Here is a 20,170-nt window from a genome sequence, read left to right on the forward strand (position 1 = left end):
GAGCCTTTGCACTTGGAGCTTTACCCCAGTAACATATTTCTTGAGACTGGATTCCATTAGACAGATGGTCATCTCCACATGCTAGTTAGCCGGAAGTTTGGAGATCTCGGCTTTTTTCCTTTGATTCTGTAGCCTGTCGGGATTATTCCCGCCCTGGTTTTCTAGAGAGAGCGTTTCAATTCTTAAGATGAGCTATTTCCGTTATTCCTTGCTGTCCGCGAGCCGTTTTTGCAACGCACTAGGCGTTGATAAAGCTATATCAAGTGCCCAAAATAATATACCCCCTGGGAGCGCAAGGTTCTTCTACAAATTTCTAATTTAGAATATAGTCCTGATACGCAATAGCAAAGAGCTTCAATCCTCGCTTGATTAACTCATTTGGCACCTGAGAAGTATATATTGAAAACCCGAAAAACTGCACTCAAATTTCCAGCATTATAAACAAGCTCCCGAAGTCTACATACAAAGGATTCCAGATCCCATGGATTTTGGTCTTCTCGTGGCTTGGGAATTACCTATTCGTCTGTCCGCTAGTACTCTCCAGCGCTTGGAGACATATGGACTCTCATGGACGATGAGGACAAGGAAATTGATACATAGTAATCTGACTACACAGTCATAGATCTGGCACTCACCCGCGGGTGACCCTCTGGACCCTCCACCCGCACCTCCTCTTGGCGGGTGGGAGGGTCCGATTTCTAGACCCTGAGGGTGACCCTCAGGGTCCCCACGTGACTGGTCTAAGGAAAAAAGTCACAATTTAGACAGAAAATTCATATTTTAGGTATCTATTCGCTTAGTCATTTATCCTTTATGCGGGTTGGTTAGACCCTTCGCGGGTGAGTGCCAGATCTATGTAGTCATACGATTGTAGGATGTTTACTGGCTAATCAGAGGCCTGGGATCAGAATGAGCATATAAAAGATGAATGGGTATATAGACTGTTCTGAATGCATGAGAAATGAGGTCAATCACCTGTATTATAGTTATCAGCGAGGATTTATGGTGGTTGAAATCCTCATGGGTACAACCGTTACTAAGATATCACAGATCCGAGGCGCCAAGATACGTGCAATCCAAATAAGCAGTTATTGATTGCATTGTTAAATGTAGTGTTTCTATCGGTAATTCAGACGATTCGGTACCATATCGATCCTTTCATACCTGACAGAAAATCTTAGCGTCTGAGGCTAAAGTTCCATGCCTAGATTTTCGCCCTAATCAGTCCGTAATCTTCGTAAACGCACTTTTGTGGGGTTGGAAGGGGTTTGGATAGGCAGTGGGCGTATTTGGGTGGTGCGAATGATCTTACAAGTGTAAATTTCAATGGATTTGGTGAAATTGACTGTCCCGGCGGGAAAAGCGGTTCCGAGGTGGTACGCACCCACGACCAAAGCGAAGTGGGGCGCTGATGGTAGGCCGAATGGCTCGGAAACCCAAGCCGCCGAAAATGACAACTAGTCTAAGTACATGTATCTTTAGTACTGTAATTGGAATGGCAAGCCTGGGGAAGCCACTGGACGGGTAAGGTATGGGGCAGGGCCCGTAGGGGCGGGGAGCTGAGCGCGGGGACTACGCGGATAACAGATATTATCCTAACTAAGTACGAGGCTAAGATTCGCTATGGATGACTGATACCAATGGATGTCCTCCGTAGGGATTTACCAGCCGCGCTAGATAATCCTACACGTAGAACATCCTTGTCGGCACCTCAAGACATCCGGTGCTAGCGTATGCTATGATTTAATAGGCGTGTTCCGCCTATCCAAGAGGCAAGGATTGAGGGGAAGGGGGTAGGCATAGTTTTCATTACTATCTCTCTTTTCTCTCAAACTTACGCTAGTGATCTAGCTCGGAGGGACCCTTCGATGATAAGGTGCTTAATAATTGAATCGTAATTGTAACTATGCGTCGAACCGATAACTAACTACCCGAAGGATCCTGCATGTGCATAACGCATGTGAAATGAGGCTGCGATTTAAATGCCATGGTTGCTGCGAGCAGAGTGGGCCTCAAATACGTTCCTCCCTTCTGAATTACCAAACAACAATTCTGTGCCGTATCTAGTTAGCACACGCCATCATAGTGGTGAAAATGGGTGCGATTTACGCCAGCTTCGCCCCCAATCCGTGAATACACCCAACTCCATCTGTCGCTCAGGACAGCCCTAACACATGGCTTATATATATCCATGTAGTCCACGCCATACTAGGCGACAGGGAAGTTAAAAGAGGCAGCCCCCACTGGCAAAAAGGATTCGCTCACATATAAAAGGCCAGGCCCGAATCAAAAGAGAGATCGGATTGAGGTGGAGAAGCGATAGCGCTTATAATGTCACACCGGCAATCGTGTGACCGCTGTCGCCAGCAAAAGGTGAGATGCCTTCGAGATGAGGCACAAGGAGGGGAAAGCAATGCAGTTTCACCAGACCGATCTTCCCTGTCTCCATGTGAACGATGTCTAAAGGCGGGAGTGGACTGTGTTTACAGCCGTATGTATTTCTGCAATCTGTTTTTGCAACTCACTTTTGTGTTGATCGAGCGGTATAAGGCGCAGTTGACTAAGGTCTTGCATTGTCCCCTATAATAGTGAAACAAAGATCCAATCATCGCTCTGCTCAGACATCAGTCCGAAGAGACACCGACCACGGGCCTAGGAATGGGAGCAGCACATCGTGGCTCGAACAAGGCCTAGCCCGGCCGATTTATCAGGGCGGCCCATTCCTAGGAGCCGACTTGGGTGACCTAGTAGGTCAGTTCTCTGGCATAAATGAGAGCGGAGTCGTCGCCAACTTCAACGGCTGGGATGCAAACCTCCAGCCATTTTCACCAAATTTGTTCAGCTCCTTGGCAGCAACAGTCGCGCCAAACACGGGTCTAATTTCCACTGCTCCGTCGACAATCGATGGCGGCCATGACAGTGATGAAATCGAGGACAACAGAGACCCGGCTGACGCCATATCCTCGCAGCTGACGTCCTTGGGTCAAAGAGCCAGGCGGGCCACGCGACGTCTTGTCCTTCCGGACCGTACGCCCCTGACCGTATCGTCGCCTGAGGTGAACGAGGCACTGGAGGACACTAATACCCTAATACGCATCATGAATAAGATCACTGCGTCAGATTGTGCCGACATTACCCTCCACCCGACTACAACCGATTACTCGCTGGCATTTTCAGCACTCGCCTGCCACCAACATCTTGTGGCCCTGTTTCGGGCCATCTGCGACTCCATCGATCGGTGCTTACAGTCCCAAAAGGAACCAAGGCAACGACACCATCGGACGGGACAAAGCCGCGATGTAGGGCCATCCTCAGTGGCCCAGTTTGTCATGGTGCTTCAGCTGCTAATGCACCTTATCAACCGCATCGACCGGAGCCTGTTTCAAAGTAACCCATCAATGCGCCATGGCAAAAGTGGACCCACCGGCAATCATCTCGCCCCCGTCACACCGAACACAGCCAATTACAATACTCCAGATCCCACGCGGCTCGAGGCAGCAGCAGGAAGCTCAGTACCACCTGGGGGCCTTCTCGTTCTTGTGAAAGACATTGTGGAGACAATACCAAACGAGCACGAGAAGCTAAGACAAGTGATCCAGAAGTTACAGACAGAGATGGAACACTCGGAGCTTCACTGACGGAAGGAATTGGGGGTTAGACATTGAAGAATTAAGTTTACTGGTTTATAAGGCGATTAAGACACATTGGAACCCTGTGGTCGACGTAGGACTGACGGGGAAGTAGTAGACCATCAACACCACAGGTCTTATAATTGAATTTAGAGGACCCCGGTTTTGGGATAAGCTGTCAATCCATCTGCATTGACTAGTGACTACAATCTTCAATATATTGCGTCAACCCATCAATTTGGACTTGACACAGTGGACGGGTGGGGCCATCCGTCACGGATTAGGTAAACCGAAAGCCCGGAAGGCTCCATGAAGCTGAGCCGCGGCCCACGGCGAAACTATAGTAGACCCACACTACCACCATCACACGATTCATATCAACCTCCAGTCGGAACTTTCCCATCATCCGCGTGCATAATCAGGTCAGAGAATGACGAATCTCCGACCAGTTAAACCCGTTGGCAATGGTGAGATTGAACGGCTTCACTATACATAGGGCCACGGTGGCACGGTGGCCCACAGCCCGCGTATGATGACATGACTCGCTCACAAGTCTATCTACCCAATAGTTTGGCTCCTGATCAACCCAAGGAAAGAAAGCCTGAGATGGCATGAAGGCCGACCGTGCAAACATGCGAAGGCTGGTGATGTTAACAGGATACACAATCAGTGGTCACATGACTATCTCTATCTGTCAAAACGAAGACCACTCGACCAAAAATGCCAATGACCCCTTTAGTGCTTAGATAATCGTTATTTCATTCCGACACTATCGCACCCGATCTATATAGTGAAATGGGAACGGCACGATGGCTGTCTGGCAATGCAGACTGGATAACATACACACACACACACACCCTGTCAAATGTGAAGAACAGTCTGGATGAGGTCGTACGGTGCTTTGGGCGAGGCCGTACGGGATATTCTTAATGCTGCATCATAAATCAAAGAATTTGGTGTTAACCGGAATGAATTGGGTAGATGACATGTCTCTCTATCCTCACGTAGGAGATGCTATTCATACTCCTACGCGTGCATGACACCTCAGGTCGCAGCCTCATTTATTATGTCATGCATTCCACCCCTACACCAGGTAATTCGTGGCCCATTGTACTCCCTTGTCTTTGGTGTATGGTACGTACCTAGATTCGAGATGAATCTCCAATCCATAATGTCCGGGCCTATCCAGTCCCCCCTATTTCTTCTGTGCAAGTAAGACGTGTTCATCTGAATCCCAAAAAATCTCATCCCGTTCAATGTCAGCCTTGGCACCCTCGGCAAGCCTTTCGAATTCCTCCTCCGCCCTAGGCGTTCCGCTGGCCTGAAGAATCATTTTTGTAGATCTGGTACACGACCATAGGAAGACCAAATTGACAGCATCCTTCAACTCAGATCCACCCTTGATTGTATTGAAGATTCTCTCGGACACGCTTTGAAGGTGAGGATGAGCTTCTGCCGCTTCAACAAAAGCAGCGGGAACACTAAAACGTAAGTATTTGTATGAAGGACGAGATGACACTTGAACTTACTGCAGCTCCATACCCTTAGTTCCCATGTGCTTCCTGACAAGCTCGTTCATTTCGCTCACATGGGAGCTGGGGACCCTGCCAGCCCACGAGTCGCCATCAAGCTCATCCCATTGGATCCACCCTCCAGGTCCTTTTCAAAGATCCAGTCAGCCTTTTCCCCCTTTTCCCCCTTTTCCAAAATACGATCAAACCGGGCTGGAATCTTACTTAGAAGTTGAGCAAGATTGTCCACCGCTGTGTTCATGTCACCCTTTGACAACGCCGCCACCAACAATCTGACGTGGACCAAATCATATTTTTCTTTCAATTCTTCCGGAACAGGCTGGAGAATGTTGTAGACATCGTAATGAAAATTTTCTGGGTGAGAAGCGGGAAAGTGGGCGGGTGATATATCGAGGCCGTCGTATTGGCGGGGTTGGCCGCTCGCTGTCGGGATAGGGTCCAGATGGGCAGCAAGAGCGTCGAGCCAGATACTGAACAATCGTTGAGTAGGCTTGAAGATTGAAGACACCAAGGGCATGAGACTCACCCTGTGCCTGTTCCCACATCTGCAACTCTGACGATAGTCGAGGGATCAATAGGAGCGTGAAGCACTTCATTTTCAATTATTTGGATCAGAACCCGGTGTTGATTGTTAAGCCTGGAAATGGTCATAAGTTACGACACAGTTGACAGTTGATGCTAGCGAGTAGGAACGTACCTGGCGCGTTCTTCCTCATCAGGCTTCAGCCAGTAGTGGCTTTCCTGGGGCTTTTCGGTTGCCATCTCTTTTCGGCTTCCTTGCTGGCGAGATGAAATGCCTTTGTTGTTTTTCCCTTGTCGACAGTTCCTTCACGAAAGCTCGTAGGAGAGCCACAGAGCTATCAAAGGAGGAGAAGGAAACTGTGGAGAGTAGTCTATTGGACCAAGAGAGAATCAAGAAGGACAGGAGACAAGGAATCGGCAGATCCCTTAAATGAGAGGCGGGTAATGAAGGGGAGACCGTCTCAACAGTTCGTACTCCACAGAGGCCGGGATGTAGAATGCTCCATAGATCTTTCCTATGGACGTGACAGCAACGATTGCGCGAGACCGCGGTAGTCAACCCATTCCGATGAGCCCTCCTAAATGCCGGCCAATTCCACCGGAGAACCGACCCCGAGCATCGCAGACCTCCGATTATCAATGATAGTGTAATTCAGTTGGTGGTGTGTAAAGTACGGGTTTTCTTACGTATATTGCCTATTACAAGCAGCACCTTATCGTGGACCAATGCGCTAAGGGCGCATTGGTCTTTGTGGGCTCGGTGCAATTCGCGTTCCGACCCGCATTGCATGCGCTCAGCCGCACTTATGGTCGCACCCCGACTCTGCTCGCTGTTTGCAAAAGTCCCAGACTGCGCAGAATGTTGGGTACCGACTGCTTTATAACTTTTGCTTATCAATTATTAATCATTCAACTTAGTTAACTTACTTAGTTATTAGGTAACTAGCCAATTACCTAAGTTACGTTGTGCCTTACTAAGCCTTTGCTTTAGTCAAGTTACTGTAGTTAAGTTACTTAATCAAATGTCTTTATGCAAGGGTCCTTGTCGGAGTCGGTACGAAGGACTTTCCGGTCGAGCACACAGTTGCTAATCTATCCAGTTCAAAGATTCCCGTTGCACGAGAGCCAGGGTATAGAATGCTTAGGTAGTTCATAACTTCGACTTATTAATCCAAGGTAGAAATTGTTCACAAGCATACAGTTGTTCTTACCAATCATTCTTTTTCTTTGTTTTCGGGATCGGTGTAATAGCTCTCCGACCAGGGACAAGGGCCAATCTCAGCATAGGGTTCATTCATAAAACAAACATACTTTACTTAGGTGCCTTTTTAACGAATGTTCTAACACGACAGCTTGTACCATAGCAGTCGCGACAATTCGAGCGAGATGGCGGAACATCATCAAGTCGACCAAAAGAAAGATTTGCCCATCTATGGAGCTGGCGACGAGTCTACATCAGCGACGGACAGAGAGGATGAGGCTGGGAATGAGAAGCAGAATGGGTCGGCGCCTCCCATTGAAGCGGCCCCGGAGGCGGATGAGGCACCCGCAGCAGACGAGTATCCTCACGGTCTAAGTCTATTCTTTATTGTGGTGGCTATCATGCTCGCCACGTTTATCATATCTCTTGATCAAGTGGGTAAATCTAATCTTTACAGCCTATTTGTACTCATCCTAACTTTGCCAGACAATTGTCGGTACCGCAATCCCAAAAATCACCGATCAATTCCACGGCCTTGACAAAGTATCATGGTACGCGTCGGCATACTTCATGACCTTCGGTGGCTTCCAGACCTCGATGGGCAAAGCATACCGTTATTTTAGTCTAAAAACAACATTCCTCGTTTCTCTCTTTATTTTCGAAGTTGGCAGCCTCATATGCGGCGTGGCGCCAAATGCCAACGCGTTGATTGCTGGACGAGCGATTGCGGGCTTGGGCGGTGCAGGTATGGCGACGGGTGGGTTCACAATCATTGCTTTCTCTTCCGAGCCCAAAAGACGACCTCTATTTACGGGCTTGGTCGGATCTGCCTATGGCTTGTCTGCTGTCGCTGGTCCGCTCATTGGTGGTGCTTTTTCAGACAAGGTTTCCTGGAGGTGGTGCTTCTACATTAATCTGCCGGTTGGAGGTCTTGCAGCCGCGATCATTTTGATCTTCTTCCACTCCCCGAAAGGCGCCAAGCCGGTCAAGGCGCCATTGAAAGAGAAGATCTTAAATATGGACCTTGTTGGCGTGTCTTTGCTCATGTGCCTCATCATATGTTTCATCCTCGCCCTCCAGTACGGAGGACAAACTAAACCCTGGAACTCAAGTGAAGTGATCGGCCTACTCGTCGGCTTTGTCGCTATCCTCGTCGTCTTGGCAATCTGGGAATATTACCTGGGTGAGCGCGCCATGCTTGTGGGACGGCTGCTCAAGAAACGTTCTCTTTGGGCTCCTTCAACATATATGTTCTTCTTTGCCGGCGCCTATTTCATCCTCCTCTATTATCTCCCAACCTACTTCCAAAGCATTGACAATACCAGCCCTATCGGGTCCGGAGTACGGAACTTGCCAATGGTGATCACCTTTAGTATCGCAGCTATTATTGCAGGCGGGTTCGTTGAAAAAACCGGCATTGCGACACCAGTCATGCTTGTGGGATCTGCTATCGCAACGATTGGAACCGGTTTGATCTACACATGGGATATCGGCACCCCGGCTGGAAAATGGATTGGCTATCAAATTCTCGCTGCCTTCGGTTTTGTTATTCCGTGGCTTGTCCCCATGAACATTGCCCAGGCAAATGCAGACGCCCAAGATATGTCAACAGTGACAGCTTATATTTTCCGTAAGTAAGGCCCCAGATATCTCGGAGACTCTTCAGCTAATCTAGCAATCGAATTCAGTGGCCCAAACTCTCGGGGGAGCTTTCAGCGTCTCGGCCGCCCAGTCAGCCTTCGTGAACACGATGCTCAAAAAATTAGCAACAACGGCCCCTGATGTCAATCCCGGGGCTTTAATTGCAACGGGAGCAACACAGATTCGCGCAGCTTTTCCCGACGACATAGATGGTGTTCTTCTTGCGTACATGGCAGGCCTCAAAGCCACTTTTGCGATTTCGGTCGGTATGGTTGGATTCGCCTGTCTGCTGAGTTTTTTCACTCCCTGGAATAGACTTCATGGTTCAAGTGGAGGCGCTGCTTTTGCTTGAATAGGATGGTCGAAGTGGCCCTGTGACGGCTAAGCCTTCAGGGTGGATGGTAAAGGGAGGGCCCGGCTTTACATATTAATTTTATAGTGTGTGCTGCATGTGTTTTAGAATCTTCTGGTCCTTGGTGGAGATGCTCCCAGGACTATCGCCGTCTGCTTTCCGCCTCAGATTAATATGAGGTCATCTTTGCGTTCCTTTGCTTCTTGTCTCGTCGATGTCTTAAGACAAAATTACCTTTTTCGGTCCCTTCACGCTTTGTGTTTTTCATGTGTACATCGTTTAAAGTCTTCAGTTATCTGTCTAATCTGACTACGGTTAGGACGAGGGATAGAAGACCGTTTGATCGATTCCAGGCTGGATGACGTTTGCAACTAGGTATACGGATAGGCATGGTCGAGTGGATCATTGACTCTATCTTGAGAATTCTGAATTCTAAAATGCGAAAGCATCTTTGTTTTTACACGTATATGGATGAAGATACATACGACATCATAGTAACAAGTCAACGAATCGAAGGCGATACCTTTTCCGCCTAATAACCAATAAGGGCTCTTCGATGATCGAGTCCTACGGTATCCTTCTAGAAGCACCAGACGTCTCTCTGAGACGGGCGACCCCGCTATACAAACAATACCAAGTTATATCAGCATGCTATGGCACTAGTCAACTCGTCACTCACAATGGTTAGAAATCTGTATATTTACTTCTTTAGGGAAGCTAAGGTAAGGTTGAAGTGGGGATAAGAGATCGGCGGGGTTGATAAGAGCATAAGGTTAAGGTTCCTCCGATCGGTCGCCGACTCGCCGATGGCTTCGCCCGCTCTGCCGTTCATCTCCGAAGTCCGGGCCACCGATATACCTACTTTGATGATTACTGTAAAATATACCGTATTGACCTATGCCCAATACTTAATACTTGTATAATATGCTCCGTCTTGTGAAACAACACTGGCCCAGTACCTTGACCACGATCCTCCTCCTCATCATCCGTCTCCAGCTTAACTCTTTCATACAAGAACGTAATGACAGCAAACGCTCTCCCCCACTCCGATGTCGAGTTCATAACCCTCGATGGACTCACCCTCCGGGGCTGGCTGTTTCCCGCCTCACAGCGCGGCCCTGCCATGATCATGTCCCCAGGCGTACGTACCCGTACCATCAACCCCTTGGCGATGGCTTCGAGGCACCCATTGACTGACATCTGAGTAGTTCAACATGCCCAAGGATGCCATATTGCCGGACATCGCAAAGTGGTTTCAAGAGCATGGTATTACTTGCCTTCTTTACGACCCTCGCGGTATAGGGGCCAGCGATGGAGAGCCAAGGAATGATGTGAGTTTGGTAAACCCAGGTCCGTTTTAGGTGGAAGTTCAATTCTTAACCCTCTGTCTCGGGGTAGATCGACGCGAGACAGCAAGCTGAACACCTCCACGATGCCGTAACCTGGTTCAAAGAGAACCCCTTAGTCGATGAGAACCAAATTGCGCTCTGGGGTCTGTGTTTTGGTGGTAATGTTACTCTTGCGGCAGCAGCATTTGAGTACGTAACTTCCTTGATGCCTTTCTCTATTTTTATTTCATTTTTCCCTCTTCTCCCTTACCTTGTATCTTTTTCCCCTAGCACCCTTAGGCTGATGAGAAGTCCAACTACAGCAAGCGAGTCGCCGCCGCAATTGCGGTCGCACCCCTGATCGACTCAACTGGCAACCCAGAAAGACGTCAGCCGATCCTCGAGCTGGCCATGCACGACCGTGCCAGCCGCCTAGACGGAGAGGAGCCCATGTATCTCCCTTACGTCAACGAAGATGGCAGTATTCCCAACGGCCTCCAGCTCGCTGCCGAGATGATGCCCGCCCTCGAGCGCCTCGGCATTCCCGTCGAGAACCGCATCTCCGTCCAGACATACTATAAAAGCCTATCATGGAACATCCTGAACGTCGTCCAGTATATTTCCCCGACACCAGCCATGATGGTGACACCCGAGTTTGACGTGTCGTGCCCCACGGAAGATCAGCTCAACTGTTTTGAGCGTATGAAGGAGCCCAAGGAGCTTGACATCTTGAAGGGCAAGGGGCATCTTGATTGGGTATTTGGGGATGTTGAGAGCATTTTAAACCGACAGCTGGACTTTCTAAAGCGGCATATGGCCTTTTGAGAGCTTTCCAAATGAAGGTTTTTCAAGACGTTGGAGGTTAGAATAAATGTGTTCACATAGATACCAGCCCGTGGTGCCAGAACACATCCATGACAACAGGCATGATTTATATGTACCACAGATCGCTTCTTCTCTAGTATATCTCACCTTCCCCACCTGGGAGACAAACCTGATTCGTTAGCAGTAATTCTCTCTTTAATGTTCACCGCAAAGAAATAGAAATGAGCAAGAGCGATTCAAAAAAACACGTCTGCTGAATTTGTCTGCAATAGACGTATCTGGGTAACCCCCTGTAGCCGCGAAACATCCTTTTTTTGTCAATTGGTTAATAGGCCAATTAGTCTCAGAGGAAAAGTCGGAACACCTCGAGTATACTGGAAGCCTTTAGGCCCTGCCAAAATAGCCGCCCGAGAAAGCTGGACCTGTACAGCTTTCGGGTGGACCTTAGTATATTTTCACACCCCTACTTAGAAGCCGGCGTGAGAAGGCACCCTGGATTATATACAGATTTTCTCTTTCCATATTCTGCATGGGATCTAGGTCTGGGTGAAGCAAGCCGGTGGGTGACTTTATTGTGTATTGATTGGTCGTCTTGTACACCGTAGGTGCCGGATAATGATCTTAAGGTATGCGCCGTAGCCCTGAGATGCTCTTCGAATACGCACACCACCTTCACCACCTATACTACCGCAAGAGTTACATGTTTCTAGCTGACAGAAGAAACATGTATGATGACCAAACCAGGACTTCAGTCTTCCGATGCTCGGACAGACTACTTGTATAGGCCGTCTTTCCAGCCCATCAGCTCTGCCTCGGCTGCATACGTTTGAGAGTAGTGATCCAAGATATCCTGCTCGGCGCGCTCATCTCTCAATTTTAGAACGACATCAAGATGTTTGGGGTGTAGGGCAATCTCCTGCACGAAGCCAGTCTCCAAGCTCAAGTCGATTTCCTTTCCCTCGGCTGGCAGAATGTCAAAAGCCCAGAGTACCTTAGCCAGGCCAAGGAGCAAGCTGTGCTTTGCTGAATGCATCCCCGGGCATATCCTCCGCCCCGCCCCAAAGTCCCAAGTGACCCGCGCAGTTGACGCATCTGGGTGAGCAGGATCAAACGTCTGGTCCGGCCGCATCCCTAACGGGTGTTGCAGGAAACGTTCCGGAATAAACTCCTCGGGCTCATCGTAGTCCACCTCAGAGTGGTGAATGCTCCATACGTTCATGACAACGGCAGTGCCTTTGGGGATGCGATGGCCATTATAAATGTCGTCCTGCGACGTAGCGTGGGCGACCCCTTGCGGAGCGACGGGACGCCAGCGATGGACCTGTTGGATAGTTTTTCAGTCTTCAAGTCTGGTGGGTACCCAGTGGGATTAAGGAGGTAGCTTTACCTCGTTCCAAAACGCGTCTGTATACTTCAGGTCAGGTATATCGGTTGCTGTGGGGGTTGCGCCTCCCGACGCCTCAAGCACCTCGTTTCTGACTCGTTGCTGAAGTTGTGGGTCTTTTGCGAGAATCATCAGCATGATCGAGAACACAGCTAGCGACGTGTTCGTCGCTGCTGATACGATGTGAAACGCGGTGTTGCCCATGTCTGTTACCGTGAACATGTCATCATTTTTCTCGTGCTGATCCCTCAACATCTTTGCCAGCACGCTCTCCCATGCGATCGACTTGCCCTCGTCTAAAGCCGCGCGCTGTTCCCTGGCAGCGCTCAGAAACTGGGTACCCGTCTTAAGAATCGCCTCCCTGGCGGCTCGAGCTTTTTCTTTCCACTCGGCCATCCCGAAGAACTCGGGAAGGTAGCGCAGAAATGGGAACAAGTCCCCTATGTTCGGTGCGACCAGGGTGGCGTACTCGTCACTACAATGTCTGAACTGTTTGATTCCAAAGCCATGATCGCCCATGGAATCCGGGCGCCTGCCACACACTCCCAGGCACGGCACGCTCATCATCCAACAAACGAGAATGGCTTCTAGATCCTTCCTTCTCGCGTTCGGGGCCTCAAGCAACTTGACCAGGAGCCTGGCTGTCTCGGCCTCGTAGACAGGCCGGAGCCTCGTGATGGCCGCTAGGCCGAAAGTTTTGTTGAAGTCCCTGCGCCAAGAGGTGAGCCAGGACGAGCTGTTCTGAAAGATGGCGGCTTTGAGGTCGTCTTTGAAGATCCAGGTGCTGTTCATGAACTGCCAAGGACGGTCACTATACACAGCACCGCGCTTTTCAAATAGTTCACGGACTAGACGGCTGCTGTTCAATATGACGACATTGGTTGCGCCCTTCTTGATTCCCAGGGGAGTGCTGCTTCCATAATCTTTGGCCCATTTGCTATAGGTGAGAAAGGGGAAAGTTCTATCGACCTGGAGGAGGTTGCCGAGGCCGGGAAGCCCGCGCGGCCCAGGAGGGAAAGCTTTCGGACGAAGAGTGTTAAGAATGAAGGTCACGACATGACCGGCAAGAACCAGCAAGGTAAGGTAGATGAGAGAGGCTGGGGAAATAGCTAAGTTTGCAACCGTCATGCTACCGTAGGAAACTATCTGAAGTGGCTGGCGGTGTTGATATTGAAGATTTGAAGGCTGAAGATCCGAGAGCGATTTTGTGTCGATGAGTTCAGAATATACAGGGAAGAAAAACTTGTAACTATGCGGTTATCCTCGGAGCCTTTCTCTGGGTACCAGAGGAAATAACAATGGTTGAAACTAAGCAGTGTGGCGGGCGTGATAGAGCGCCCGAAAATCCGAGTTGAATGAGTTATTACCTGTCTCAGGAAAACAAGAACCATATGAAATAGCGTTGTATTTCTCGGAAGACTAGTCGGAGAGTCAGCTATATGGTCAGTCGGAGCGTCGGTCGGAGTGTCTGCAACACTTGGCTCGGACATGCGGACCCGGTCTCGGTCTCGACCGGGGGTAAGCACGGCTTACATGCCGGCCATCTTGGCCGGGGGCACAGTAGAAACCAGCGCAAACTTTCCAAGCAAATTGTGTGCTCTCGCGCGACTCAAAACGTCTATACTAATAGTCTCTCTAGCCCACACGTAGACGCTAGCTTGGAGCCTATACTGCCGACGTCAGTTATCTAGCAGAACACCTCGATTGGTCTCACAAAGATGACTCTCATTCATATAGGTCAGTCAGTAGCATCTCGCCTATTAGATTTTCCTTCACCTGTTCTATCTCCGGCTGTGGCCCATGCCGCGCTCTAACATACTGAGACTGTAGTTCTGTTCACGTTCAAACCCGAGGTAAACCGAGAACACAAAAAAGCATTCGTGCGTGAGGTCAAGACGCTCAAAAATCTGCCATCTGTGAAAGGCGGTCGCCTCATTGTCGGTGGCCCCTCGTTGACGCACCCCATTGAATTGAGCAAAAATTTTGAATTTGCTCTCGTGAGCTACCACGAGAACATAGCGGCGTTGGATGAATACGAGGCGAGTGAGGAACACAACCGGTATGAATGAATCAGTCATTGTACTGGCCCCGTCTGTAATATCCCAATTGACCATCTTCGAAGTGTCACAACGACATACATGTTCCCTTTCGATAAAGTCTTCTGCCGCTTCGATTTCGAGGTCGACCCCGAAGACGAGTATATGTGTGCTTTTGGTCCCTTGTCATTTCTAGCAGAGAATATTCCAGGCGACAACCTTTCTGGTAACGGGAAAGGCGAATAGGCAAATGACACGTTAGTGAGGGGACGCGAAGGGAGCAAACGCTTCATAACTGAGCTGGAATTACACCCACTTGAGTTGGAAATACGTGTTCTATGGGTTTTATGGGAGAGGTTAGGTTGATCAACCTAGAGTGGGTGGGGTGGTGCCAAGAACCTCCATTTGTTCTCATCTCACCTCTATCACCCTAGTCTCCAAACTTCTCACCTCTATCACCCACACTCACCCTCAGATTAAAGTTGACGCCAGTCTAAAGATTAGGGCGCATTGAGAATTGGCCGCGTACTATGATAGGCCTGGGTAATAAACACGAAGGATAATAATATTTCCGGTCCACCGCGGTATTCGTACTGACATAAAGTCCTCGGTGGTAGAGCGTGGCTGATTCCCCACACGTTTTACCGCAACGGTCGGGCACGATAATGTAGTTGACAAACATATGCAGCTGGCTGCCACCCTTATCGTTGAAAATCCCGAATCTGATATCTGACTTGGGTATCCTAAAGCAGCTTGGCAAAAAGACCGGACGCTACACAGACAACCAGATCTTGGCTGTGCCTCGGCTGGGATAGAATACAACACACGTATCCGCCAGGTGGGTTTCACTTGACCTATTTCCTCCCTTAACCTTGCTAACCCCGAGCAACTCGGCTGCTTGGTGATGGCTGAAGTCCACGACGACCACGGGTGAGGTATCGTCGAATTCTTTGGGAGTGATTGGTAGTGGTTTGCTGAGCTTGTCGTTATCAACGAAGAAGGTGCGAAAGAAGGTCAGGTCCATTTGCAGCTGTCAGGGCTTAGCTTGGGTTGGATAGAAAAACGATATAACTTACATCTATGACTGTCCGGTTGAGCGCATACTTATTTAGAGCCAGTGCGACTCTGACGCAGTCTCCAATCTGCTTCTTGTCCATCGAGCAAGTCCCAACATATTTTACGGCTTTTTTGGGTTTGGATGTCGTACGGGCCTTCTTTGTTGCTTTTCTCTGGCCTATCTCGGCTGGTGAAAATGCGCGCTACATACTATTCGTTAGTTGCTCGTGTCGATTGAAATCATCGGCTCATCTCAACACTCTTTTATTTGGTTCAATTGCTTCACCGCACGGGCACACAGGCCGTTTGCCGCTCTGGGGCGGATTTCTCCAGAACAAGGGGCATTTTATGATTTGGAATTATGTCACAGGATGCTTCAGCCTCGTGCCACGAATCACAAAGATGGTCCATTGTTGGTTTTCTCGGCGTCTGCGCACAGTGGATCCGGATCCCTGCAAGCGACAGGGGTGGAGAATTCGACGATCAGTGGAGAACGGCTGGACCATGTTCGGTCTGAGACCCGTAGCTATCACCCCTCCCCATGCGCGCTATCACCTTGAGCAACCCATCCATGGTAGAGAAATCAGCACAGAATGCTGCTTCGCGTTGAAAGTGCGACTTCAGACAGCGTTCCGGGATGTCTAAGGTTAAATGCAGAGTTCGGTGCTGAGCTGCATTTCCCCTGCGCCATCTGGCATGCCCGGCATGCAAAGCCCACTTGCAGTAACCGCATGTTTTTGTGCCTGCAAATCCACTTTTTAAGCTTCGGTCCTCGTTCTCTCGATCCGGATGATCATGTTACCAGCGCAGCGGCTAACTACCATGATGATCGTCCTGATTGCCAGAGTAGCGCATGGAGCTGGATGAGGCCGAGCTAGCGGTGCTGGTTGGTTTCGGGCCATCAAATCACCCACAGCGACATGACGATTTGACATTCCATGTCTCTCGGCATTGTCAGGTCTTGTCGGTGGCCTGCGGGGTCGCTTGTGTAATGTGCCTTTGGGGGGGTGCTGAGAGGGGTGGCCTCAAGCCAGCGGTCGGGACGCGCATCTGTCTGACAAGAGTACACAAAAGTACCTCATGTTAAACTGCGAGCTTAGTTAGCAATCTGGGCTGACGCCACTCGGCACTAAGTACGATGAAGCCAAGCACGCGAGCGGGCCCGACCAAAGTGGGACCCAGCACGAACTTGACGACGTTGGTATAATCATTTCGAGAGCTACTACTGTCCTGGTGCCAATTGGGGAATTATTTTGCCGAAGCAAATTCTAGGGCTTGCAAGATTGTGATCGATCAGGCGGAGACAATCTACCCCATTTAATCCGCCTTCTTTCTTTTGTTATAGTGCGGGCGAGATGACACGCATCTCAAAATGGTAGATTGTTCTGGAATTGATAGCTTAAAATACGGTTCAAAGCGCGCCTAACCTTGAGGATTATGAGTTGATACAAAGTGAATTAGCCTCGGCTACAATAAAAGAATACATATAGATTGTCATGTCGAGCAGCGTGTCCAACAATAAATAGAAGTGTTTGCTTGACGTGGAAACATCCACACCTCACATCACTGGTCCCTGTGTGCCCCTTCTATCCCAGTCGATCGGTAATTGAGACCCGGTAGAACACTCTCCAGAGATGTGACATCCACCATGGCTGGTTGATGGTCAAGATCGGTGGTCTTGCAACGGCTAAGCCTGAATGGAAGATAATGTATCAGCATGTTTTCTCAGGAGTAGTTGACGCAGGGTAGTACTCACCCTCCACGTCTCTTAGATTCTCTTTTAGCTGCGTAGAAGGTGCAAAGCGATAACTCGATGCTTGGGCGGAGGATGCAGATGTTTGAAAGAACCGTCGCTGACGCTGGAGTCTCTGACGAGTGCCTCTCTGTGCTTGGCCTGGTAGCGGCCGACGACGCCGAATACCCCGAATTAATTGATTCAGCTTGCCACGCAGTGACTCGCCGGATCGCTTTATTTGGAATTGGTCATAATATGCGTCAGACTTTTCCTCCCATGATAGGTGTTGATTATTGTGTAGCCATCCCCGGAGGTTATTCTCCTCCCACGAGGGCCAAGGAGTGCGATCTGGCATAGCTAAGCCACGAATGACGAGGTATTATGACAGAAATGAGACAGGAATATGGAGGAACTCAAGTCAACGGTCAAGGGCAGCTAAAATCTGCACGGGAAACGCGGGAATGCGGAGTTTCTTATGAGTTCTCAACGCTTGCTGAAAGATACAATGAATGTGTGCACGAATGTGGTTGTTCTTTGGAACGGAAGCTGGATTTGGTGATACCGAGCTATGCAAAAAGCGGCATTGGGTTGGCGTTCAATTGTGATAGACGCTGGTTAAACCTCGCGAAGCGCGTGAAACCTGAGGTAGTATCGAGATGAACGGTGAAAGCCACCAACAAACAACTACGGGTACTATTGGGTGTGTTTTTTTCGTGCTTTGAGGGGTTGACATGGATAGGAAATGGGCAGTTGCCGGTTCAACAGCCTCTGATTCGTGCGATCAAGGGTCACAAAGCATAATTCAGCAGCCTGTAGACCACTAGAGCTTTTCACAGGCTGATCTGCTTTTTCACAGTCTCGAGGGCGTTACTGTGCCAATCATGCGAAGGCTCCAGTCCAGGATCTACATAGATAGATATGAAATTGTCCAATTTCTACCCTGCGAGAAGTTAGCAAGCGTCCGACTCGAGGCTGTCTAACTTGGACCCCAGCAAGTGTGTTATTTCGGATGACTAGACGGTTCAAATGACCTTTTGGCTCGATCTTGACCGCCCCGCCCCGAATATAAAGTTGGTTTTTCGTGCTAAGTACACCGCAAGGCCTTCGCTTCCGTCTACTAGAACTAACAACCACCCTTCAAAGTCAGTATGCTTGACAAAGGGACCCGTTACCGAGATCGACTACGCTCACTGGATCTATGGAGCCTTCCCAGTTCTGTCGCGAACTCAGATGATGAAGGGGACTCGGCGTCTCATAAGTCGTCCGACAACGAGGTGGCTGCAGAAGCCCACGACGCAGCACACCAACACGAAACAGATGATGTCTCCCTTCAAAGCTGGCCTGTCAAACCTCAAAGTGTGGTCGAGTCTGATACGGAGCCCCCTAAGCGGAAATTACCTCGCATCTCGGAGGAAATCACGCATGCACTGATGAAAGAGTAAGTCTATACAACCTCGCCATCAATCTGTTCTACAATTATTGACAGCCTATCAGCTTAGACGTGAGAACCCAGTGCGTACCTCCGGTCTCTCAGCCTTTCTTCTACGTTCTAAAGCCACAAGCTGACCAAGATCTAGATCCGTCGAAGGGCGACTTGAAAAGCACAGTGAGAATTACGAGCGGCTCCAAAAAACTATCAAAGCCTTGACCCGCGACATGAAGACAATCAAATCCGCGCTTGCCATTGTGGAAAAGAAAGTAGATGGGAGTTGCCCTGGTATAGGAGATCCTGTGGGGGAGCGGAAGGTGACTCGCTCTAAGCGCCCCAGCCAGTAAGGTCTCGAGTCTCGATGCGCCGCACCGTAGCGGGTGCGTCAACAGATAGTCATGTGATTTATCGGGGCAGAGCATAGGAAATACAATTTAGCATTCGTCACTAGAAGCACGTGTGCATGCTTTGAGTCAGATTATCCAAAAAATGTACTGGGCCTGGATGTCTTGCCAGGGTTGCGCACGGACATGATCATCGCCGTAGCTTCGCGCTGGGAAATCCCGAAATGACTCTTCGTTTGATCAAACTAAGCCGAGTAAAGCAATTGTAAGCTAGCTAGGTACGAGCGAACATTCAAGTACATGGAAGCACTGCTCTGCTTGTTTCTTCTGCGTCCCTGTCCATGCGCAGGCGAAAGGATCCGCTTCCTGCGCGGTACGCACGTCATCGAGCCCTCAATCCAGCCGAGCCACTACGAAGTATGATCGCCGCCACATTTTCTCCGTTCAAGTCGCCCCTGTCAGGGCCTTTCACGCTCCTGCGCTAGTGTGCAACCTAGTCCCACCTACCCCTCTTTTCTATTCATCCGCTCTGTGCATAAACCGGCCTCCGACGATGATCGCATTCTCTTCAGATCAAGTCGGATATAAGAAGAGACCGCGGCGTAGAAGGGGAACCGGACACATGATGGTCATTTGCTCGTGATGGCGGGTGGAGACCGTTCAGGGAGGAGCGGGGAAAACCAAGGAAGTGTTGGTTTTACTTGCCGTCTGCGCTATCTGGCCTAAGCCTTCCCGAGTTCATTTTCTCCCTAACGGATTCACGTTGCTCAAACGTGAGACTTTGGGCTAGTAAATCTGGCTGATAACAATATCCCTTCGCAAGAGCATGCCACCTCTCGTTCGTGTGCTGTCAAATGGGTCGAGGTATACCTCCGCCGGGAGGCAGGGGCCGACGTCGATCGGGCCCGGACCGACGATGGGGAATTGAATTTGCCACCTGACCACCCAACCAACATCAAGCAGACCCCGTTGGCCAGATCTAGACCTGCAGTAGCCGGCGGCGAGTCATGCTCGCGCACTGGCCCCTTAGCGGTTGGTGGTGTAAACTTTAAATTCTCCGATGTGATTCCCGATTAGCAGTCAGTAAATGTGATCTACGACGTATGTCAAAATAGGTCCCGTTGCGGCCGAATGGCGCTATGCATTGGCCAGCAGG

At 49.7% G+C, this 20,170-nt stretch overlaps 8 protein-coding genes across 8 annotated transcripts; 5 read left to right on the forward strand and 3 right to left on the reverse strand.

The window, feature by feature from the left end:
• Window positions 1-2,456: 2,456 nt before the first annotated feature.
• Window positions 2,457-3,638, forward strand: N7443_008170 (uncharacterized protein; the record flags this gene model as incomplete). The annotated part of the gene is made up of 2 exons (XM_056888226.1): window positions 2,457-2,491; window positions 2,636-3,638. 2 exons carry the CDS (start codon window positions 2,457-2,459, stop codon window positions 3,636-3,638), a joined length of 1,038 nt encoding a protein of 345 aa, XP_056739917.1.
• A 1,186-nt stretch (window positions 3,639-4,824) lies between these two features.
• Window positions 4,825-5,923, reverse strand: N7443_008171 (class I SAM-dependent methyltransferase; the record flags this gene model as incomplete). The annotated part of the gene is made up of 5 exons (XM_056888227.1): window positions 4,825-5,110; window positions 5,159-5,288; window positions 5,366-5,631; window positions 5,688-5,798; window positions 5,859-5,923. 5 exons carry the CDS (start codon window positions 5,921-5,923, stop codon window positions 4,825-4,827), a joined length of 858 nt encoding a protein of 285 aa, XP_056739918.1.
• A 1,146-nt stretch (window positions 5,924-7,069) lies between these two features.
• On the forward strand, window positions 7,070-8,877 carry N7443_008172 (MDR family MFS transporter; the record flags this gene model as incomplete). Its single annotated transcript, XM_056888228.1, has 3 exons — window positions 7,070-7,318; window positions 7,371-8,514; window positions 8,573-8,877. The coding sequence occupies 3 exons, from the start codon at window positions 7,070-7,072 to the stop codon at window positions 8,875-8,877; spliced, it is 1,698 nt and encodes a 565-aa protein (XP_056739919.1).
• Window positions 8,878-9,898: 1,021 nt separating this feature from the next.
• Window positions 9,899-11,030, forward strand: N7443_008173 (alpha/beta hydrolase; the record flags this gene model as incomplete). Its single annotated transcript, XM_056888229.1, has 4 exons — window positions 9,899-10,018; window positions 10,086-10,208; window positions 10,276-10,415; window positions 10,529-11,030. 4 exons carry the CDS (start codon window positions 9,899-9,901, stop codon window positions 11,028-11,030), a joined length of 885 nt encoding a protein of 294 aa, XP_056739920.1.
• A 772-nt stretch (window positions 11,031-11,802) lies between these two features.
• On the reverse strand, window positions 11,803-13,542 carry N7443_008174 (uncharacterized protein; the record flags this gene model as incomplete). The annotated part of the gene is made up of 2 exons (XM_056888230.1): window positions 11,803-12,351; window positions 12,418-13,542. 2 exons carry the CDS (start codon window positions 13,540-13,542, stop codon window positions 11,803-11,805), a joined length of 1,674 nt encoding a protein of 557 aa, XP_056739921.1.
• A 590-nt stretch (window positions 13,543-14,132) lies between these two features.
• N7443_008175 (Dabb family protein) lies at window positions 14,133-14,696 on the forward strand (the record flags this gene model as incomplete). Its single annotated transcript, XM_056888231.1, has 3 exons — window positions 14,133-14,151; window positions 14,245-14,473; window positions 14,537-14,696. 3 exons carry the CDS (start codon window positions 14,133-14,135, stop codon window positions 14,694-14,696), a joined length of 408 nt encoding a protein of 135 aa, XP_056739922.1.
• A 526-nt stretch (window positions 14,697-15,222) lies between these two features.
• On the reverse strand, window positions 15,223-15,607 carry N7443_008176 (uncharacterized protein; the record flags this gene model as incomplete). Its single annotated transcript, XM_056888232.1, has 2 exons — window positions 15,223-15,480; window positions 15,527-15,607. 2 exons carry the CDS (start codon window positions 15,605-15,607, stop codon window positions 15,223-15,225), a joined length of 339 nt encoding a protein of 112 aa, XP_056739923.1.
• A 2,782-nt stretch (window positions 15,608-18,389) lies between these two features.
• On the forward strand, window positions 18,390-19,017 carry N7443_008177 (uncharacterized protein; the record flags this gene model as incomplete). The annotated part of the gene is made up of 3 exons (XM_056888233.1): window positions 18,390-18,679; window positions 18,736-18,753; window positions 18,819-19,017. 3 exons carry the CDS (start codon window positions 18,390-18,392, stop codon window positions 19,015-19,017), a joined length of 507 nt encoding a protein of 168 aa, XP_056739924.1.
• Between the last annotated feature and the right edge of the window lie 1,153 nt (window positions 19,018-20,170).

This window comes from Penicillium atrosanguineum, assembly GCF_028827265.1.
Source record: "Penicillium atrosanguineum strain IBT 20685 chromosome Unknown utg000006l_segment0_segment0, whole genome shotgun sequence".
Classification (NCBI taxonomy): Eukaryota; Fungi; Ascomycota; class Eurotiomycetes; order Eurotiales; family Aspergillaceae; genus Penicillium; species Penicillium atrosanguineum.